The sequence below is a fragment of the Xyrauchen texanus genome, chromosome 15 (assembly GCF_025860055.1).
Source record: "Xyrauchen texanus isolate HMW12.3.18 chromosome 15, RBS_HiC_50CHRs, whole genome shotgun sequence".
NCBI lineage: Eukaryota > Metazoa > Chordata > Actinopteri > Cypriniformes > Catostomidae > Xyrauchen > Xyrauchen texanus.
Window position 1 is genome coordinate 20,158,868 of NC_068290.1, and position 20,583 is coordinate 20,179,450.

General features: G+C 39.6%; 1 protein-coding gene across 1 annotated transcript in view; it reads left to right on the top strand.

The window, feature by feature from the left end:
* Positions 1 to 562: 562 nt before the first annotated feature.
* tex10 (testis expressed 10) overlaps positions 563 to 20,583 on the top strand; it is a 28,556-nt gene continuing 8,535 nt past the window's right edge. Inside the window, 8 exon segments of the mRNA XM_052144377.1 lie at positions 563 to 742; positions 2,387 to 2,892; positions 7,679 to 7,685; positions 7,946 to 8,162; positions 8,165 to 8,190; positions 8,267 to 8,379; positions 9,916 to 10,085; positions 12,824 to 12,936. Of these exon segments, the coding sequence (XP_052000337.1) occupies positions 563 to 742; positions 2,387 to 2,892; positions 7,679 to 7,685; positions 7,946 to 8,162; positions 8,165 to 8,190; positions 8,267 to 8,379; positions 9,916 to 10,085; positions 12,824 to 12,936 (1,332 nt within the window).

A 20,583-nucleotide genomic window follows, 5' to 3' on the forward strand; every position in this document is an offset into this window, starting at 1 on the left:
GAAAAACAGTGAAAGGAAAGAGTATCTAAAATTGAATCAGGCATCTGTTTAGGCGGTCTGGTGGCTCCCCCCATCGAAACTGTGAGTGTGAGAATTTGTGCTGTGGGGTTAATTATTGATAATTTATCTATAGTAAATTGCTTATGCATATTGATAAAAGAGCAAACATCAAATCAGATATGTTTAAGCATCACATCATACATGCACTCTTGCTACTATAAAGCGTTTAATGAAATTAACTCAGACACTTTTATAGGTGCTGGTTGATACTTGTAGTTACAGTATTCCACATGAAAATTATATTGAAGCACTCGTCAAACGTGTGCAACTGTTCACACTCCAGTGTATTTGATCAAATTTGAGAGATTTGTGATTAAAACTGCGTTTATTTTGAAGAATTGTGAAATGGAGGGTTATTTTATTCCCTTGTCATATTTAATAGTTTTTGTAGTTGGTTTCTAATATGTTTATGTCAGAAGAGTTTTATATGGTGCTTAAAATCCAAAATACTGTTGTTGTTTTAATTTTGGTACAGTTCCTTACTTTCTTTAACCTTTGAAAAATGACCAAAAAGCAAAAAAGGTAAGATGACTTCCAGAAAGTCAAGCTTAAGGTTGGCAAAAAGAAGCCAAAAGCTGATAATGCAACAAACATCAACATCAGATCAAAAGCTATCCATTTACCAGAACAGCTGACGCATGGTGATTCAGGACCAACCACACACAGGCAGCTCAGCATCAAGGTCATAGTTCGAATTACAGGGGGTACTGGGGGGTACCCCCAAAGGGACAGAAATATCAGTTTTGGGGGGGGTCAGATAATTTTTCTGATATTGTGAAAAAATATATTTACGGTTACAATATAAGTCAACTCCTATTTTCACTGTAGGAACATTTTAATGTAAAGCGATTTCAGACACCCCTATAGTGGACCGTACCATTTTTAACCACCGTGGCGGCTAGAAGCAATGGAGATAGAGAACGGTTTGCTGCTGACGTGCATGGATAATTGTAAGTTGCTAGCTGACGTCTAGCTTGTTGATTTTACAACCTTCATTTATTAACGTGTTTTGTTCTTTCATAGCACATGTCACGTCTTCATACATTGAATTACCGGCTACTTACCTGTAGGGATGGGACGATTACCAGTTTCACTATAAACCACTATAAAATATATTGACTACATATGGTTACACGTTGGCCTTGTTGACATGCCCTGCTTTTAACCTTTAGTGACACATCTTACTGGAAACAACAACAGTTTACTTTGCTCACCCAACAACAAAACGAGTCATCGCCCATATTTCTGCTTGCATCATCTGATTGTGGAGAACTATGTTGTGGTTTTCTCTCTTCAGGTATGTTTCCACTCAAAAAAAATTCTCTTGACCTTTTTATGCTCAAAGCGCACATAACAAAACAGTTGGAATGTAAGGGCTGGCATATTGAGGTAAACTCATAACAATGTTACTGTGAATAAGACCCTCGGTCATTGTCCATATTAAAACAGAACATGTAAAGAATAACCTCCATGTGTTGACTGAGCAAATATAAATGTCCTTAAAGGAATAGTTCACCCAAAAATTACAATTCTCACATCATTTACTCACTCACTTTGAAGGAAAATCTTCATTTGAGCTCAACAGAAGAAAGTCATGTACATGCACAGCTCTGTAGGTCCATACAATGCAAATGAATCGGTACCAAAAAGTTGAAGCTCAATAAAGCAAAAAAGGTAGCATAATAGTAATCCATACGATATGAAAGGTGTACGTGAGAAACAGATCAATATTGCAGTTGCTTTTTACTATAAATATCCTCCCTGGCCAGTAGGTGGCATTATGCATGAAGAATTTGAATCGCCAATAACAAAAGAAGAAAAAAGTGAAAGTGGAGATTTATAGTAAAAAAGGACTTAAATGTTGATCTGTCTCTCACCCACACCTATTATATAACTTTTTTTTATCCCTTTTCTACCAATTTGGAATACCCAGTTCCCACTACTTAGTAGGTCCTCATGGTGGCGAGGCTACTCACCTCAATCCGTGAGGCACATGACACCACGGAGACTCACAGCATGTGGAGGCTCATGCTATTCTCCGCGATCCATGCACAATTTACCACTCACCCCAAAAGAGTGAGAACCACTAATCGTGACCACGAGGAGATTACCCCATGTGGCTGTACCCTCCCTAGCAACCGGACCAATTTGGTTGCTTAAGAAACCTGGCTGGAAGGAGCAGTACCCCCCAATTATGGTGGGGTAATTCGCACTCTGATCAAGGTACATGCAATATAGCATCCATCACTTTCTACTGACTTTTATCTGCTAAAGCCTAATCTTTCTTGAATTGCAACAGTTTTTTTTTTCTGTCTCTTTCTCTCAGGATCTGTTGTCTTAGCTACACTACAACAGCAATGTGAAGCAGGGTGCTCTGGTGGGTTTGCGAGAGCTGCTGTCAGCTCACCCCACTCTGGTGGAGCAGCATGCCTCAGCGGTGCTGTCTGAGGTGGCTACACTGTTCACAGACGAAGACGGCACCGTGCGAGCAGCTGCAGTGCGTCTGTTGTGTTTCATTGCTCAGTGCATCTCTCTCGAACGTGTCGCACTCTTCTTCCCCCTGCGGAGTGCCCACCTCACTTGTGCCATGACCCATATCTCAGAAGGCATCCAGGAAGATGCTCTCCATGTCTTAAATGTGCTGCTTGAGCACTATCCCGGGCTTCTGTCTCTGAGACATACAGTTCTGCTGGCCAGTTTTCTTGAGCTCATCTCCCAGAGACGAAAGGTTGGAACGGGGCAGGATAAATCAGGGAAAGGAGGCTTTTCTCTGACCATCAGCACATATCGCTCTGTGACAGCACAGCAATGGAGACTCACTATGCTACTCACGTATTAAAGGAATAGTTTGCCAAAACTATCATGTTGTTCCAAACTTATATTATTTTTTTGGTAACACTTTACAATAAGGTTCCATTTGTTTAACATTCGTTAAGTATCATTAATTAATTACAATAACAATATATATTTTTTTACAATTGTTTTACAATACAATTGTTCATTGTTAGCTCATGTTAGTTCATAGTGTATTAACTAATGTTAACATACAGTGATGTGTAAAAGTATTTGCCCCCATCCTGATTTCTTCTGTTTTTGTGTGTATCTCATACTAAGTTGTATAAAAAATTCCAACAAAATCTAATATAAAACAAAGGCAATTTGAGTAAACAAAAAATACAGTTATTAAATGATAGTGTTCTTTATTGAAGTAAAAAGTTATCCAATACCAACTGGTCCTGTGTGAAAAATGATTTGCCCCCTTGGTTACTAAATCCCCAAATCTATGAAACTGCATTCATAATGGGGTTCAGTTGGTCTAGACACACCAGGCCTGATTACTGCCAGCCCTGTTCAATCAAATCAACACCTAAATATAACTTTTTCAGCAACACTGGGTAAAAGGTCTCACCCAGTAGCACACTATGCCAAGGTCGAAATAAATGCCAGAAATGATGAGGAAAGAGGTGATGGAAATACATCAGTCTGGGAAGGGTCACAAAGCTATTTCAAAGGCTCTGGGACTCCAAAGAACAGTGGGAGCTGATCATTTACTCACACTCAGGCCATCCAAGATGTATATGACCTTCTTTCTTCAGAACAGGATTTAAGATTTTTAAGAAAGTATACCAGGTTTTTAGCCTCACCCAAAGTAAAAATGGACACCAATTTTTGATGGTCTAAAAAGCCTATTTAGGCAGTATCAAAGTAATCCACACGACTCCAGTTGATTAAGGAATGTCTTCTGAAGTTAGATACATTTGTGTGAAAACAAATCACTCGATTACGGGAATGGAAACAAAATTCTCTGAGTTGGTTACAAGAGTGGCAGATGTTGAGAAACGGATTGATTATCTGGAGTCATCGGAAAGGGAATTATCCGCTAATCTGCTAGCATTTTGGAAAAACTGGAAGATCTGGAAAATAGGAGCCAACGACATAACTTTCGGATTGTTGGAATTCCCGAGCATGAAGAAGGCAAAGATATGGTGAAATTCCTAGTCGAGCTCTTCCCGAATCTGCTCGACATCATAGGCCATAATCTGGAAATAGAGCGAGCTCACAGAGTCCTGGCTCGCAGATCTGCTGAGGGAGACAGGCCCCGATCAATTCTGGCCAAATTTCTGAGATCATTCGATGAAGATCTCGTGTTGCTCTAGGTTAGGAGCAAAGAGATGCGTTCTTGGAAGAATCACAATATTTTTTTGTTCCCAGACATTTAACGGCTGGAATTGCAAATTCGACAAGAGAAACGCGATCGATTCAAGGAATGTAAGAAACACTTACATCAGTGGAAGATCACTTTTGCACTAATGTTTTCGGCCAAACTAAGAATAGATACTAAGGATGGCCGCAAAGTATTTACGTATAAAAAACAATAGGTGAGTAAACCATTTGTTGTTTCTCATGCTAGTGGATTGACTCACTGTATTTATTCTTGGCTGTCTGAGGTAGCTGAGTGCAATTTTGTTTCTTTTTGGGTTGGTTCTGCCTAATGGCTGGAATTTGTTTTGTGGAATAACACTCCTTCAAGAACCTTTTGCACTGAAGTTCCCGGCAAGATTGAGTATGGATACCAAGGATGGCTGCAAAATATCTACATGTCCACACAAAGGATGTCTTTTATAAAGTTGACGGACTGAGTAAATCATTGTGAATTGTTTTTATGCGGCCTCCTGAGTGAATAATACAGTCTTTACAATCCAAGGAACCAGGATGCCTGTTTTGTTTCTCTTTGTGCTGGTTCCACCTAGTGGCTGGAGTTTGTTTTGTGGAATAACACTCCTTCAGGACAGTTGTGTATGAATCTGTTCATTCTTTGTGCTTATGCCTCCTGTTGGCTGGAGTTTTTGTGGAGTATTTTTGTGGGACATTGGAATGATTATGCCATCTGCTGCACCCATAAACAGCTGGCTCACTGAACACTTGTTTGTCTGTCTGAGGAACATGAATGGCTTTATATTGGCTGGAGTTTGGTTTGTGGAGGAACACACCTTCGAGACATTTCTGTGAATTAATCTACACATTCTTTGTGTTTATTCTGCCTATTGGCTGGGGTTTGTTTTACAAAGTATTTTCTGTTATGTAATTTTGCCTCACAAAATTTGTGCAGAAGCACCGGACTTGAGGAGTCTGATGCCAAGTTGTCGTGGGGGCACTCATAGCCATACAAGGACTGTTTGGATTTAGAGGGATTGCTAAATGTAAATTTTATTTAAAATATAAATAAAAATTTTTAAGCTAAACATTTTTTCATCAGTCCATAAGATTTACTCTAGGATAGATAGTTTTTATATATATATACCCTTCATTTCATCTGTTGTGGATTGCTCAATTGGAAACATCTTAGTCTCCGATCACATCCTGTTGAGTTTAGAGATGTTGCCACATACAGCATATAGTTGAGCCACATGTGGAGAGAAGGAAATCATGTAGTTAGTGCTTTATTGTATCCCTTTTGCAAAATCCTAATTTCCAACAAATGTTAAAGACTGAAATCAATGTTTATATGGAGACCAACTGGTCCTCATATCCTCTGTGGGTGTGGCTTGGGAGGCACTTAAGGTGGTTCTTAGGGGTCGGATCATATAGTATGCCTCATTCATAAGAAATCCAAAGCAAAAGAACTTGTGGAGTTGGAAGGGAATATTAAAAATGTCGTCTGATGACCACAATTGAAATACAGATATAATACTATTTTGTTGCGGAAAGTGGAGTTTTGGTTATTCAGGGCAAGACAATCATACATTAAGTCAGGGGACAAAGCAGGAAAGCTTTTGGCTTGATACATAAAGCAGAGAGAGTCTTTCTACATTCTCTCAGTGAAATCTGCTGGTGGTGAAATTTTTACCTCGGCCATTGATATTAATAATGCCTTTAAAGAGTTCGATCATGATCTTTATAGATCCACGTCTTTGCCTACTGATGAAGATATAAAACATTTGTGGAACCATTACAACTCCCTAAATTGATGACTGAGCAAAATAAATTCTCTTGATTCTGAGATAACCTTTGAGGAGGTTGATGAGGTCATTTAGGCCTTACCTACAGGCAAGGCTCCTGGGCCAGATGGTTTTGCCGCTGAATTTTTTTAGATCTTATGCTACAGAATTGGCTCCACTTTTGTTAGAAGTTTATACAGAATCATTAAATAATGGAAAGCTTCCCCCAACCATGACACAAGCCTGGATCAGTCTGATTCTTAAAAAGGACAAAGATCCAAGCAAGTATAAAAGTTACCGTCCAATTTCCCTGATCCAGCTAGATGTAAAAAGTTTGTCAGAAATTTTGGCTAACCGATTAAGTAAAGTTATGACATCTCTTATACATATAGATCTGGTGGTGTTTATTCTAGGCAGTTGCTCTTCTGATAACATTAGGCGTTTCATCAATATCATGGTGTCAGTAGCGATTGATCAGCCTCGCTTTGATATGGGATAATGGGATTATCTTTTTAAGATTTTGGAAATGTATGGGTTCGGGAGTAACAAACAAATGAATTAATTTCAGATTATTTTACTCTGAATAGGGGCACTCGGCAGGGTTGCCCTCTTTCCCCATTATTGTTCTGTCTTGCTCTGGAACCATTAGCAGCCACGATAAGAAAGGTGGATGATTTTCCATGGGTGGTGACAGGAGGTATGGAGCATAAACTTTTGCTTTACGCAGATTATATTTTATTATATATCATCTGCATAAAGGGGTGGCTGTGGCTCAGTTGGTAGAGTGGGTTGGCCACTAATTGCTGGATTGGTGGTTTGAATCCCGGCCCACACAACTCCACATGCAAAAGTGTCCTTGGGCAAGACACTGAACCCCAAGTTGCTCCTAATAGCAGGCTAGTGCCTTGCATGGCTCTACCACCATTGGTGTATGAATGTGTGTATGAATGGGTGAATGTGTCACAGTGTAAAGCGCTTTGAATACCGTTAAGGTTAAAAAGGCGCTATATAAGTGCAGACCATTTATCATTATTCGTCTCTGACCCCACTAGATCTATGCCTTGCCTCTACAGAATTATGTAAGTTTTCTGGATATAGAGTACATTTTTCTACAAATTCATACTGCCCAGTATCGGCTTTTCAGTAAATTTTGACTCCTTAATAAAACGGTTTTCAAGCGATGTGGGCAGGTGGGCTTCATTAAATTTGTCTATGATTGGGAAAGGTCATGTTATTAAAATGAATTGTATTCCAAAATTCAATAATTTGCTACAGTCTCTCCCTGTAGATGTCCCACTCTCTTATTTCATGCAATTTGATAGGATATGCACATGCAGACATTATTGTTGCAGTTCCGTTTGATGCCGTTTTGTCAAAAAATGACACACTTCACCTTTAAAGAAGTTTATATAGTTAGGTAATAGGTATAAGTTTGTTAGGACAAACTTATACACTGAGAAGTGTCTTTCTGTCTTTCTACACTTTTCAGTTACGCTGGGTTCACACATCCTCCGTGAGCGAGGCGTGAGTGGCACGTTTTCGTTTCGTTGCCAATATTAACAGATGACACCATTTACACTGCAAGCGAGTCATGATGTGACACATCCCAGAAGCATCCCAGACACTGCAGTTAGTGATAGTTTATGTTTGAGCCTATTTTTGCCATTCTGTGTATATAGGTGTACAGTTTAGACACAACAAATGACAACCAAGTGTGCACATAAAGATGAAATGCACGTGACTTGTCCTTGAAGCAGCAATAACCTCAGCTTATTACGACCTTATTAAAGAAAATTGTTGGCGTAGGAGCACATAGATAACATTATTTACTGCAGAGAAACTCAGCCAATGTGAATGTCCAATGTTCACAGAGGATGTGTGAACCCGGTGTTAGAAACAAAGACAGAAAGGACATATACAGCTCTTGGTATGTTGATTCTGTATAGGCCTACTCTGAGCCCGGGGCTGGGAAGAACGAGGAGCTGTGCTCAGCTGAGACCATGCAGGGCTTTGCTGGAACGCTGGTGCCTCTGCTACTGGAGGTCTGGGTGGAGGCGGCAGGTGGAGAGCGAGTGCAGACGGACAGTGGCCACCTGATCTCAGCTGAGTTTATGGCTCTTATGTTCCAGATCCTCACCATACTTCAGTTGCTGAGAAGACTCAGCTGCAGAGAGACCAACAGGACATACTGGTACACAAACTCAAATCAGTACAAACTCTTCAATGTCAAAATATCACATAAACCCTAATTCTGCTGTGCTGTGTAGGATGCCTGGTTCAGAAGCTCGTATTTGGCTGACTTCAAACAGCACTTCATGAAGAACTTCCCCTATAGCCTGCAAGAGGTATCAAACCACAAGAAAAAAGCTGATGAGAAAAGGTGACAAAAACACCCACAGTTCAAAGAAGTGTGACCCTGTTTACATGACTAAAATCCATTTCGGCAGCACGTTTGTGATCAGATCACTTAAACCAATTTCAGAGGTGATTGGATCATCTCAGATAGATGTTTAAACAGTGAGTGTTTTTGTGAGTGTTTCGTGCTTAAAAATGTGGTCTGAGAACAATTATTTCTTAAAAGGACCGTTCACCCAAAAATGAAAATTCTCTCATCATTTACTCACCCTCATGCCATCCCAGATGTACAGCAAGACTAGTCAACTGGCGGCCGGCAAACCAAATCTGGCCCACCAATCATATTTGTCTGGTCCTCCGACTGATTTTTTATCAAATTGGCTCACCATCTGAAATACCAGATCGTTCTCTGTGCAACACTCAGCGTTCATAGGAGCAAGCCTCAGTAAGTTTAACAGTGTTCATTGGCACGTGCAACAGCATTCAGCTGTCATCAGTTGTTTGGACCGGAGTGCACATTTAAGCTTTTCTGGTGATAGTTTACTTACACCGATTTGCTAAACATGGATCACACCATTTTAGGTGAGCATTTTATAGCTTCTTTTTCAATCAAATGTTTTTAAATAAAATTGCTTAGTTGTGTGGTCAAATCTACAGATGTAAAAATTTAATACTGCAGTTTTGACAGAAATGTTGTCTGCACATATGCACATCTGGCCCTAAACGTCACCCTGTGCCAAGTTATGGTGACACTCAGTCTTAGGGGTGGGGACCATGAAGCAAATGAAGACGCAGACTGGCTCGGACCAATCAGAGTCTTTATCAGTCAGACACTGTCCAATGGGGGCAAGCTGAGCTCAAAAAACTTGGCATCTTTATTGGAGGTGGTGTGGAGGATGATAGTTACCCAGCGCAGCCGTGGTGAGATGCTTTACCAGTGGAAGGTTTTTAAGGTTTTACACAGACATGGAAAACCTGGAATAAAACTGTGATTTACTGGTCTGGAAAAGTCAAGGAAATCAGTAAAATCTTAAAAGTCATGGAAATGTATAGAAATTCTCAAAAAAACATTTTTGTTATCCAGTAATAAGACATTGGGCCTATGTCGACTTGAAGATTATTGATCTAAAGGTATGGAAACCCTTTTTTTTTTGTTTTTCAAGAAAAGTCTGCAGCAAAAATGACAGAAGTCTTTATGTTCTGTTTTGTTGTGGATTGCAGTATTTAAAGAGTGTGTGTGTGTGTGTGTGTGTGTGTGTGTGCGTGTGCGCTTGCAGTGGTGACAGAGGAACTCCTGCAGGCCGTGCACATGCAGTACCAGCAAAGGAACCGCACTCTTAATGCACCTCACAAATTTGGCTAATTTTAGCGACTAGTTCTTCCACTAAAGAGCTTATTATAGCAATACGGTACCTTTTAAACAAGACTTGTTCCCACGGACCAATAAAAAAAATTCACTGAAACTATATCAAAGTCTACCCCTAATTTATTATTTTTTTTTATGTTATTTGAGTCTAGAAGTTCCTTCAAATAACAATAAGAGTCTATCTCTCTGTCTCAGGAGCAGGATCCTGGCACGCTGGTTGGCATCACTGCCAGTGCAGTTAGTTCTGTTGGGCAGTAGGAATCCTCAACTGTCTGCACTTATATTGGAGACGATACAGTCAGCCACTGTGAGGGGCAACAAAGACCTTCTGCACAGTCTACAGAAACATGCCTGCAGTCTTTATGGTAATCACGTACGTTCAAACTCACAAAAACATCTATTTTTCACTTGATCGAGAGAGGCCTGTTCTTCTTTAAGGTAGGGAGAACTTTATAGTGGTGGCATCTCTGAATCTGTGTTTGTGTATGTTTATTGATATAAGCTGTCTGTAGTTTTGTGTTTCAGAGGCACAGCACTGTCTTTGTGTGTGTTAGCAGTCTTGACAATGGCTGCGTGGGTCAGCGGCTAAAAATGTCTGTCTATCTGTGATCACTGACAGGACAGCATTTACTCTATATTTTTTAATTTTCTTTCTTACTTTCCATCTCACACACACACATTAAGACACATTCATATTATAGCTCACAATTGACCCTTCACAAAGACCCGCCCCCTTAGTGACTGTTGCTACTCCCGACAAGCTTTCGGTACAAGCAATGGCGCTCCCACTTTCAATTCGTGCACTCCCATGGGAAATAATGAATAATTTCTTGAAAAATGTCATGTTGATTTCAGACAGAAGCAGACAGAAAGGTCTACAGTATGCATTCGAAGGATATATTCAGGATGTGAACGTGACTTGAAATGAAGTAAACAAAATAAAGATTGAAGCTATAGCCAACAGGTAAACTGAACTAGCATCACCTTGCGATTGAGACTGAGGATAACAACATTAAGGAGCAACACTGTTCCTGTAAAGCTGGGTATAAAGCTCTCTATTCTCTATTACAATCATTAAAAACCAAAAGCAGTATGCATTTATAATGTCACATTCAGTAAGACATCCTAACTCTCTGTAAAGCCCAAAATATAATTGTGGTGGCGAAGTCGAAGACAAACCGAAAACAGAAACCCATCTTCTGTCACTACAGCAACATAATATTAACGTTATGATTGATCAGATCGCCTGTCAATCAAACTGCAGGCGAAGGGTCATATATACACTCACCTAAAGGATTATTAGGAACACCTGTTCAATTTCTCATTAATGCAATTATCTAATCAACCAATCACATGGCAGTTGCTTCAATGCATTTAGGGGTGTGGTCCTGGTCAAGACAATCTCCTGAACTCCAAACTGAATGTCAGAATGGGAAAGAAAGGTGATTTAAGCAATTTTGAGCGTGGCATGGTTGTTGGTGCCAGACGGACCGGTCTGAGTATTTCACAATCTGCTCAGTTACTGGGATTTTCACGCACAACTCTTTCTAGGGTTTACAAAGAATGGTGTGAAAAGGGAAAAACATCCAGTATGCGGCAGTCCTGTGGGCGAAAATGCCTTGTTGATGCTAGAGGTCAGAGGAGAATGGGCCGACTGATTCAAGCTGATAGAAGAGCAACTTTGCCTGAAATAACCCCTGTTTACAACCGAGGTATGCAGCAAAGCATTTGTGAAGCCACAACACGCACAACCTTGAGGCGGATGGGCTACAACAGCAGAAGACCCCACCGGGTACCACTCATCTCCACTACAAATAGGAAAAAGAGGCTACAATTTGCAAGAGCTCACCAAAATTGGACAGTTGAAGACTGGAAAAATGTTGCCTGGTCTGATGAGTCTCGATTTCTGTTGAGACATTCAGATGGTAGAGTCAGAATTTGGCGTAAACAGAATGAGAACATGGATCCATCATGCCTTGTTACCACTGTGCAGGCTGGTGGTGGTGGTGTAATGGTGTGGGGGATGTTTTCTTGGCACACTTTAGGCCCCTTAGTGCCAACTGGGCATCATTTAAATGCCACGGCCTACCTGAGCATTGTTTCTGACCATGTCCATCCCTTTATGGCCACCATGTACCCATCCTCTGATGGCTACTTCCAGCAGGATAATGCATCATGTCACAAAGCTCGAATCATTTCAAATTGGTTTCTTGAACATGACAATGAGTTCACTGTACTAAAATGGCCATCTTTTAGAGCATCTTTGGGATGTGGTGGAACAGGAGCTTCGTGCCCTGGATGTGCATCCCACAAATCTCAATCAACTGCAAGATGCTATCCTATCAATATGGGCCAACATTTCTAAAGAATGCTTTCAGCACCTTGTTGAATCAATGCCACGTAGAATTAAGGCAGTTCTGAAGGCGAAAGGGGGTCAAACACAGTATTAGTATGGTGTTCCTAATAATCCTTTAGGTGAGTGTAGGCTATAATAGTTTTCTTAGTCTGGCACTAGGGGAGCACTTTTCTTTCTTTTAAATGAACACTTGTTTGCAAAGGCAAAATGCAGAAACTACACATTTATACAACTAAAATTTGGTCTCGTAGACTATGATCTGTTCGGTGACAGACAGATGTGGTTAAACTCTTTTCAGATTCAGCAGAAATGCAGTGAGACTGTTTTATAATCCGTGTTTGGCTGGACAAGTGTAGTTACTAAGTTTTGGCTTTGTTGGCCAGGGCAGCATTTTCCAAAAGCATCGTAAGTCTAAATAGATTGCAGAAACCATTGGCGCCAATGGTTTCTATGATCAACTTAAGCTTGCAATGGTTTATAGTTCACCCAGAACTTACCCTGATGTAATTCAAAACCTATATACTGTTAGATTTTCTGTGGAATACAAAAGTAGACATTTTTGAAGAATATTGTCTCTTTCCATTAAACTGTTGAAACAGTTCAAAATGTTCTGTCAAGCTTAAAAAAAAGTAGTCCGTACGAGTATATTCACAGTTTTCTGAAGCCATACGATCACTTGTAATTGATCTCACAATTATATCAGCTTTTGCCTCTATGATATAGTGTGTATGTGTATATGTGTTACAGATCCACAGACGGGGTGTGTGGTGGTTTTACCAGTTGAGTCCCAGAAAAGGCTGGTTCAGATTCTCTATTTCCTGCCAGTGTTTCCCTCAGACCTTCTCGATTGCCTTAGCCAAGTCTGCAATATTGGGAGAGTTCAGCTAGCCTAGCCATCACACTAATACACACCATACACCTGAGGTATGATCAACATGCACTATTGCAGTCAGAATTTCTGCCTCCAGTGTCACTTGATATTCAGGGACAACAGACATTACTAGATGATCCAGTTTCCCTGGGGCAAATGGCTTGAGTATACTGGCCAAACCCTTTATTTCATTGAAAGGTGAACCAGGCTTTTTCGCATCAGGAGACATTGTGTTAGTCTGGGTGGTCATCATAAAGCAATGGGGCTTATCACAGAATATGTGCACATACAAACATCATAGACCTTGTTTACACCTGTATTAACATCCACCTTGGGTGATCCAATCACAAGTGGTCAGCTGAGACATATTGCTGCTGTATACACCTGGTATTTACATATGTCTTGAATGCTTCTCTTTTGAACACTTGTGATTGGATTTCGTTGAAGGTAGGGTCTCTGAATTTATTACTGCATATCACCTAGGATATAGCTGCGTATTGATAAAGCACAGAGAAGTAAAATACAATATTGACGCATGCTGCTCGAAAGCCTATATGAATTTTCATTTTGCCACTAACGACATTTCAACTGGAATGCGCATTGTTATTTAGTCCAGTATCTGTATTAAATTCACTTAAAGGAGTATTCCGGGTTCTCTACAAGTTAAGCTCATTCGACAGCATTTGTGACAATGTTGGTTACCACAAAAAATGTTTTTACCTGCCCCTCCTTTTAAAAAACAAAAAAAAGTATTAATTAATAAATATATTAAAATGAATGTATTATTTGAGCTGTAAAGTTGTTTATATCGTAATTTTTACAGTTGTTTAAGGGTTTGTTGACATTACATTGTCATGGCAATGAAGTTGTAAAAATATATCTAATTTAAAACAGCACAATTTTGACCAGGTATCAATTACATTCAGGTGCCACTTTATTCCTGGAAAGTACGGTATCTTCCTCTTTCGGCTGCTCCCGTTATGGGTCGTCACTGCGAACCATCCGTGATCCGCATGTTTGACTTGGTTCGTAAAATATGATATAACAAATACATATTAAACTGCTAATAATTTTAGCAAGCCGCCGTGATACCGTAATACTGCAGTATTTTCTGTGAAGATTATCTTATCATGAACATTTCATACCATTACACCCGTTGTGTTGACCAATTGTGATTGGAACACCTGAAACAAATTTTAATAGGTGTAAATGGGTGTAGTGTAGTTCTCAGATAAGCCATGATGCTAATGTGATTTGGGAGACAGGTTTGAATAAGGCCCATTTTATGTGTCACTCATTTCCACTCTCATCATTATGTCTCCTATACTGTCTCTTTAATCAAATGTGGCAATCAATAAAAAAAATTATATTAAAAAGGCTAATTAAATTAAATTGTATGTGTTTGTGCAAGGCTGGTGTTCTGCATGTGCCACTCAGCCCTGAAGGGGAGTGTCTGTCTGCGTCCTTCTGATATTTAGAACGGCTGTCTGTTTCATTCGACTGCCGAGATTAGACAGCAGCCTCTGAGTTTTCACTCCTAATAGAATCAAACAATTTCACCAATCGGAGGCAACCAAGTCATTAACAGTGATGGGCTGTAAGGAGGCTGACAAGTTACTGTGCATTGATGCAGAGGTCATACAGCAGTGAGTTAACCATATTCAAATGTATTGTGATATTTTATACACAAAATACTCACTAATTTGTTAACATTGTACATTTGGCACCTACCCACTACAATCAGAAAACACTGCAAATCTAATTCATTCAAGGGAGATGGTGTGTTGCAAGGCCCTAGAGGAAAAGCAGAAGGATTTGAGAAATTTTTAACTTTCGCTCTAAGGCACTTTGATGTAGGCACCTGATGACTGATGGAAATCCAATTTGCTGTATTCCTGATTGATTTCACACTGACTTGCCTCTCATGACACCCTCAAAAAACATCTTACACTTTCCTATCCCTCAAATTTTCTTCAAAGCTTTCTGTTGTCTGTAGGCACCCTAAAAGGATTGTTCAGACTGAACCAGTTCATCTGCTAAAAACTAGATGCAGCATAATGAAAACTAGCAGTAAGTTAATGTTCTTTTTAACTTGACATAGCATTAAAAAAAAATGTCGAAAAAAGACGCTGAAAAAATGGCAAGATGCAACGCAATGTCGAAGTCTGACACGTTTACATAGAAAAACAATGCAGATTAATGCAAAAATCGGTGTGAATGGCCCCAAATAAATACCACAGTACACTTGTATTAAAAAAGTGTTGCAGAAATTCTTTAGAAACAATTTACTAACCATGTCTTCAACTAGACAAAATAACGGATGATTGACAGAATATGCTGCTGTGAATTGAATTCTTGCATGCTGAGGGCCTTAGGACATCTTTGATTATGGCTTTGCGTATTTTTGTGCCATGCTGTGTCCCCACTGTGGTTTTTTAGTCACTAGCCTAAAGCTACTCTTTTATTTTTGGTTTTTCCCTCAAATCCTAATGGGAATGTTGTTTGAGAACACTGAGTGTGTGATATTGAGTAAATTTGTGATGTGTAAGTGTGTCTTTGATACACTATCTTTCCGCTAGTCTCTCTGTTTGTTCATTAGGACAGCAACCAAGGGAATATAGAAAGGAAGAGAGTAGAATGGAGGGGAAGGCAAAAGAGGTTAGAACAGGATTATTATAGTTTTTAATTTAATCAATTGTTTTACAACAGCATTGTAGTGCCAAGTTCAGTAATAATAATAGTTCAAAGAGTTAGAGAATAAAGTCATAATATTTAGAGAAAAGTCAAAATTAAGAAAATAAAGTTGCAGCATTATGATGGCACTAAAATGTGTCGTCATTTTTTATCTATTTTATTTCCAATATATCATTCATTATATTTCAGTTTTCTTTAGTTTTCACTGTATTATCAAAACTGTGACTGTTAGTTACATTTTGTATTTTTTTTTTCAAGTTAATGCATCAACTGATATCATTTAAATATGTTTAATGCTGTTAAATATCTTAATTTTAAATGTTAAATTTAAAATATAGCATTATCGATATCTAGTGAAATGTTTTATGTTGAATGAAAACGGGTTGTTTCAAAGTTTCAAAATGTACAATATACTGTGTATTTTGTGAAAATTGTGGCTATTTGTACAGCCGTGCCCAAAAGTATTGGCAGTGACATACATTTTGTGTTTCACAAAGGTTTCTGCTTCAGTTGTTGTGGTGTTGATGCACATTGTTTCTAGATTATTGTGCAGAGTGATCAGATTCATTTTAAATAATTGCAAAAAGCGTTATCACAAAAACCCAAATTTCACTGTTTTTGGCCCTGGCACAAAATGACCAGCTAACATAATTTCACAAATCATATTAGCAGCAACTGGGAAAGTGTGAACGAGTACTAGTCATTAAAATGGCCTCACATGCAAGGAAATTGCTGCAAAGAATATTGCACCTGAAAGAACCATGTACTGGATCATCAAGAACTTCAAGGAGAGAGGTTCAACTGCAGTGAAGAATGCTTCAGGACGTCCAGCAAGCACCAGGACTGTCTCCTCCTGAGGAGTCAGCTATGGAATCGTGCATGTCACCAGCATTGCAGAGCTTGCTCAACATTGGCAACAGGTTGGTGTGAGTGCATCTGCACACACAGTGAGGTGAAGACTTTTGGACAATGGCCTGGTGTCAAGAAGGGCAGCAAAGAAGCCACTTCTCTCCAAGAAAAACATCAAGGACAGACTGAAATTCTGCAGGAAGTGATAATGATAATAAAGTGGCTCGGTGATCATTCATTTTAATTTAGCAGCTTAAATATAGCAAATGTTTTATTTTTTTATTATTTAATGTAAATTTAGAACATTATTCTTTGTGTTCTAAATTCTTTGTATATCCTTGCATTCATAAAAAAAAAATTACCTCTGTGATGGGGTTTCAAATACAGCTACTAAAGGAGTGAATATTCATTTTGGCATAATAGTGGATTTTTTTATTTTGCTGTTGGAGCTAATGGGAATGCAGAAATGTTGATATGGCCATTCATACATTTCTATAGAAGTTTACCCCACTGTAGTTTACTTCTGTGTTTCAAACCAGAAAATGTGAAAAGGGTCTGCAACACTGGGTGAGAGAGCTGCTGCTAGTGTTCTCAATGGCCTACAGGGGGCAATATTGCTCTTCTGATGATACAGGGAATAATCCTCACGTTGTCCTCTGTTTTCTGATCTTAGATTCTGGGCTCACACTGAAATTCCAAAACAAAATGTTATGGCAAGTGAATTAATACTGACTGCACTTTTTTAGAAGTCTAGAACGATGACAGGATTCCTGCACGTTTAGTGAAGCATCACTTATCGCTGGTTCTGTTCATGGTAGAACTGTGTGACCTGCTTTTAGGAGAGCCGATTGCCAGAATAACATGATCCGAACATTCTGTCCTCTAGGAAATTTTCACTTTGATCACATCAGCGGATCAAGACTCACTTTTTTTGAATTTTGAAAAGTGGCCATCGGGTTCAGAAAGTGTTACTAAACTTTGACAAGAATGGCTAATAATTTGGTGATAGAGGTATGTGTTGTTAGATAAGTCGCATGCGCTTGTTGCACAAATATAGAAACATGAACTGTTGCATTTAATTATTTTTCCTAGGTGCTTCTCTCAGTAACTGGGATGGATTGGTGGGTGTGTGAAGTTGAAGTATGTGTGTGTGTTTTGATAAAGTTTAGGGACAGAATGGTCCACAAAATTGAGCTAAATCGATTAATAAATAAAGCAAATACTGTTTTTATTTTGTATTTATTTTTCTGAATCAGAATCAGCTTTATTGCCATGTATATTTACACATACAAGGAATTTGTCTTGGTGACAGGAGCATCCAGTGCACAATAGAGCAACAAGACAGAGATAATAATAAAATACATTTTATAAAAATAGAATAAAAAAGAAAATGTAATAGAAAATAAAGTATATATAGAATACTCATATATATATATATATATATATATATATATATATATATATATATATATATATATATATATATATATATATAGGCACTTGTGAAAAATGTTGCATTGTGAGGATGTCTTAAAAAAATAATGACATAAATTGTTTATCACTTAATGTCATACAAAGTACAGTAAACATAAAAAGCTAAATCAATATTTGGTGTGACCACCTTTGCCTTTAAAACAGCACGAATTCTCTCTCCTAGGTACACCTGGACATAGCTTTTCTTAGTTATTGGCAGATAGGATGTTCCAAGCTTCTTGGAGGCTTCGCAGCAGTTCTTCTTTCTATTTAGGCTGTCTCAATTGCTTCTGTCTTTATGTAATCTCAGACTGACACGATGTTCAGCAGGGGGCTTTGTGTTGGCCACGACATCTGTTGCAGGCCTACCTGTTCTACTAATCTAATCTTTTCTATTTGCAAAAGTAATGTTTGGGAGTCTAACATTTATATATCCTATTGACACACTAAAACTGAAGATATAATAACCATCTTAAGACAAATGCTTTTGTGAAACACCTTATATCCCTAAGACTTTTGCACAGTACTGTGTATATGCAATGCAAGGGAATGTAAGGGGCAGTTTTAACTGCTCATGAGATGGATAGCCTGAGGGAAAAAAACTGTTCCTCTGCCTGACTGTTCTGGTGCTCAGAGCTCTGTAGCATTGGCCAGAAGGCAACCTTTCAAGAAGGTAGTGGCCAGGGTGAGTGGGGGTCCAGAGTGATTTTTCCAGCCTTTGTCCTCACTCTGGATGTGTACCGTTCTTGAAGCAGGGCAGGGGGCAACCAATAATCCTCTCAGCAGTCCAAACTGTAGTCTTCTGATATCCAATTTCATAGCTGCACCAAACCAGACAGTAACTGAAGTGCAGAGGACAGACTCGTGATTGCTGAGTAGAACTGTAACAGCAGCACCTTTGGCAGGTTGAACTTCCTCAACTGGTAAATGAAGTACAAACTTTGCTGGGCCTTTTTCACAATGGAGTCAATGTGAATCTTCCACTTCAGGTCTTGTGAGATGGTAGTGCCCAGGAACCTGAATGACAGTGTTGGGGAAGTCCACAATCATCTCCACCGTTTTGAGAATGTTCAGCTCCAGGTTGTTTTGACTACACCAGTGAGCCAGCCAACCTCCCTTCTGTATACATACTCATTGTCATCTTGGATGAGGCCGCTGGCTGTAGTGTCGTCTGCAAACCTTAGGTGCATGACAGAGGTATCCTTGGCGGTGCAGTCATTTGTGTACAGGGAGAAGAGAAGTGGGGAGAGCTCACGTCCCTGGGGGGCACCTGTGCTGATTGTACAGGTACTGGAAGTGAATTTCCCCTGTCTCACTAGCTGCTGCCTGTCTGTCAGAAAGCTGGTGATCCACTGACATATAGAGGTGGGAATGGAGATTTGGTGTAATTTAGTCTGGAGAATAGCTGGGATTGGTGTTGAAAGCTAAACTGAAATACACAAAAAGGATCCTTGCATATGCCCCTGGTCTGTCCAGATGTTGCAGAATATGATGAAATCCCATGTTGACTGCATCCTCCACAGACCAATTTGCTCAATAAGCAAATTGAGGGGATCTAGAAAGGGTCCAGTGATGTCTTTCAGGTGGGCCAACACCAGTCTCTCAAATGATGTCTGTTGTCATTAAGTCCTGTGATTTTGTTTTTTTGGGACAGGAATGATGATTGAGCGTTTGAAGCAGCATGGGACTGCACACTGCTCCAGTGATCTATTGAAGATGTGTGAAGAAGGTGGCCAGCTGGTTAGCGCAGGATTTAAGATAAGCGTGTGAAGCGATATCTGGGCCCTGTGCTTTCCTTGTCTTTTGTTTTCGGAAGACTCGGCACACCTCTTCTTCACAGATCTTAAGTACAGGTTGAGTAGAAGGAGGGGAGTTGCAGGAGGTGTTGGTGTTTGTGTGAATTGGAGGTCAGAGTTGGTTTGGGGTATGAGATTGGGCCTTTCAAGTCTGCAGTAGAATGCATTCAAGTCATCAGCCAGTTGTTGGTTCCCTACAGTGTTGGGGGCAGGGGTTCTGTGGTTTGTAAGTTGTTTTTTGGCGACTCAGGGTCATTAGCTGAAAACTTGTTTTTCAGCTTATCAGAATAGATTCTTTAGCCACTCTGATTTCCTTATTCAGTGTGTTCCTGGCCTGATTGTACAAGACCTTATCCCCACCTCTGTAAGCAACTTCTGCTATAAACCACGTTTGTCATTGTTGTATGTTAAGCACGTCCTTGTAGGAATGAACATATCCTCACAGAAACTGATATGGTAACAGTATATGTGAGCTCGTCCAGATTGGTGTCTGCAGCCTCAAAAACACTCCAATCAGTGCAGTCAAAGCAGGCTTGTAGTTCCAGCTCTGCTTCATTGGTCCTTCTCTTTATAGTCCTTACTACAGGTTTAGCAGATTTTAGTTTTTGTCTGTAGGTTGAAAGAAGATGAACCAGACAATGATCAGAGAGTCCCAAAGCTGCTCTAGGGACAGAGCAATATGCATCCTTTATTGTTGTGTAGCAATGATTCAGTATATTCTTGTCTCTGGTTTGGCATGTAATGTGCTGTTTGTATTTGGGCAGTTCACGTGTGAGGTTTGCTTTGTTAAAATCTCCCGTGAATCCCCAAGAATAATAATAACT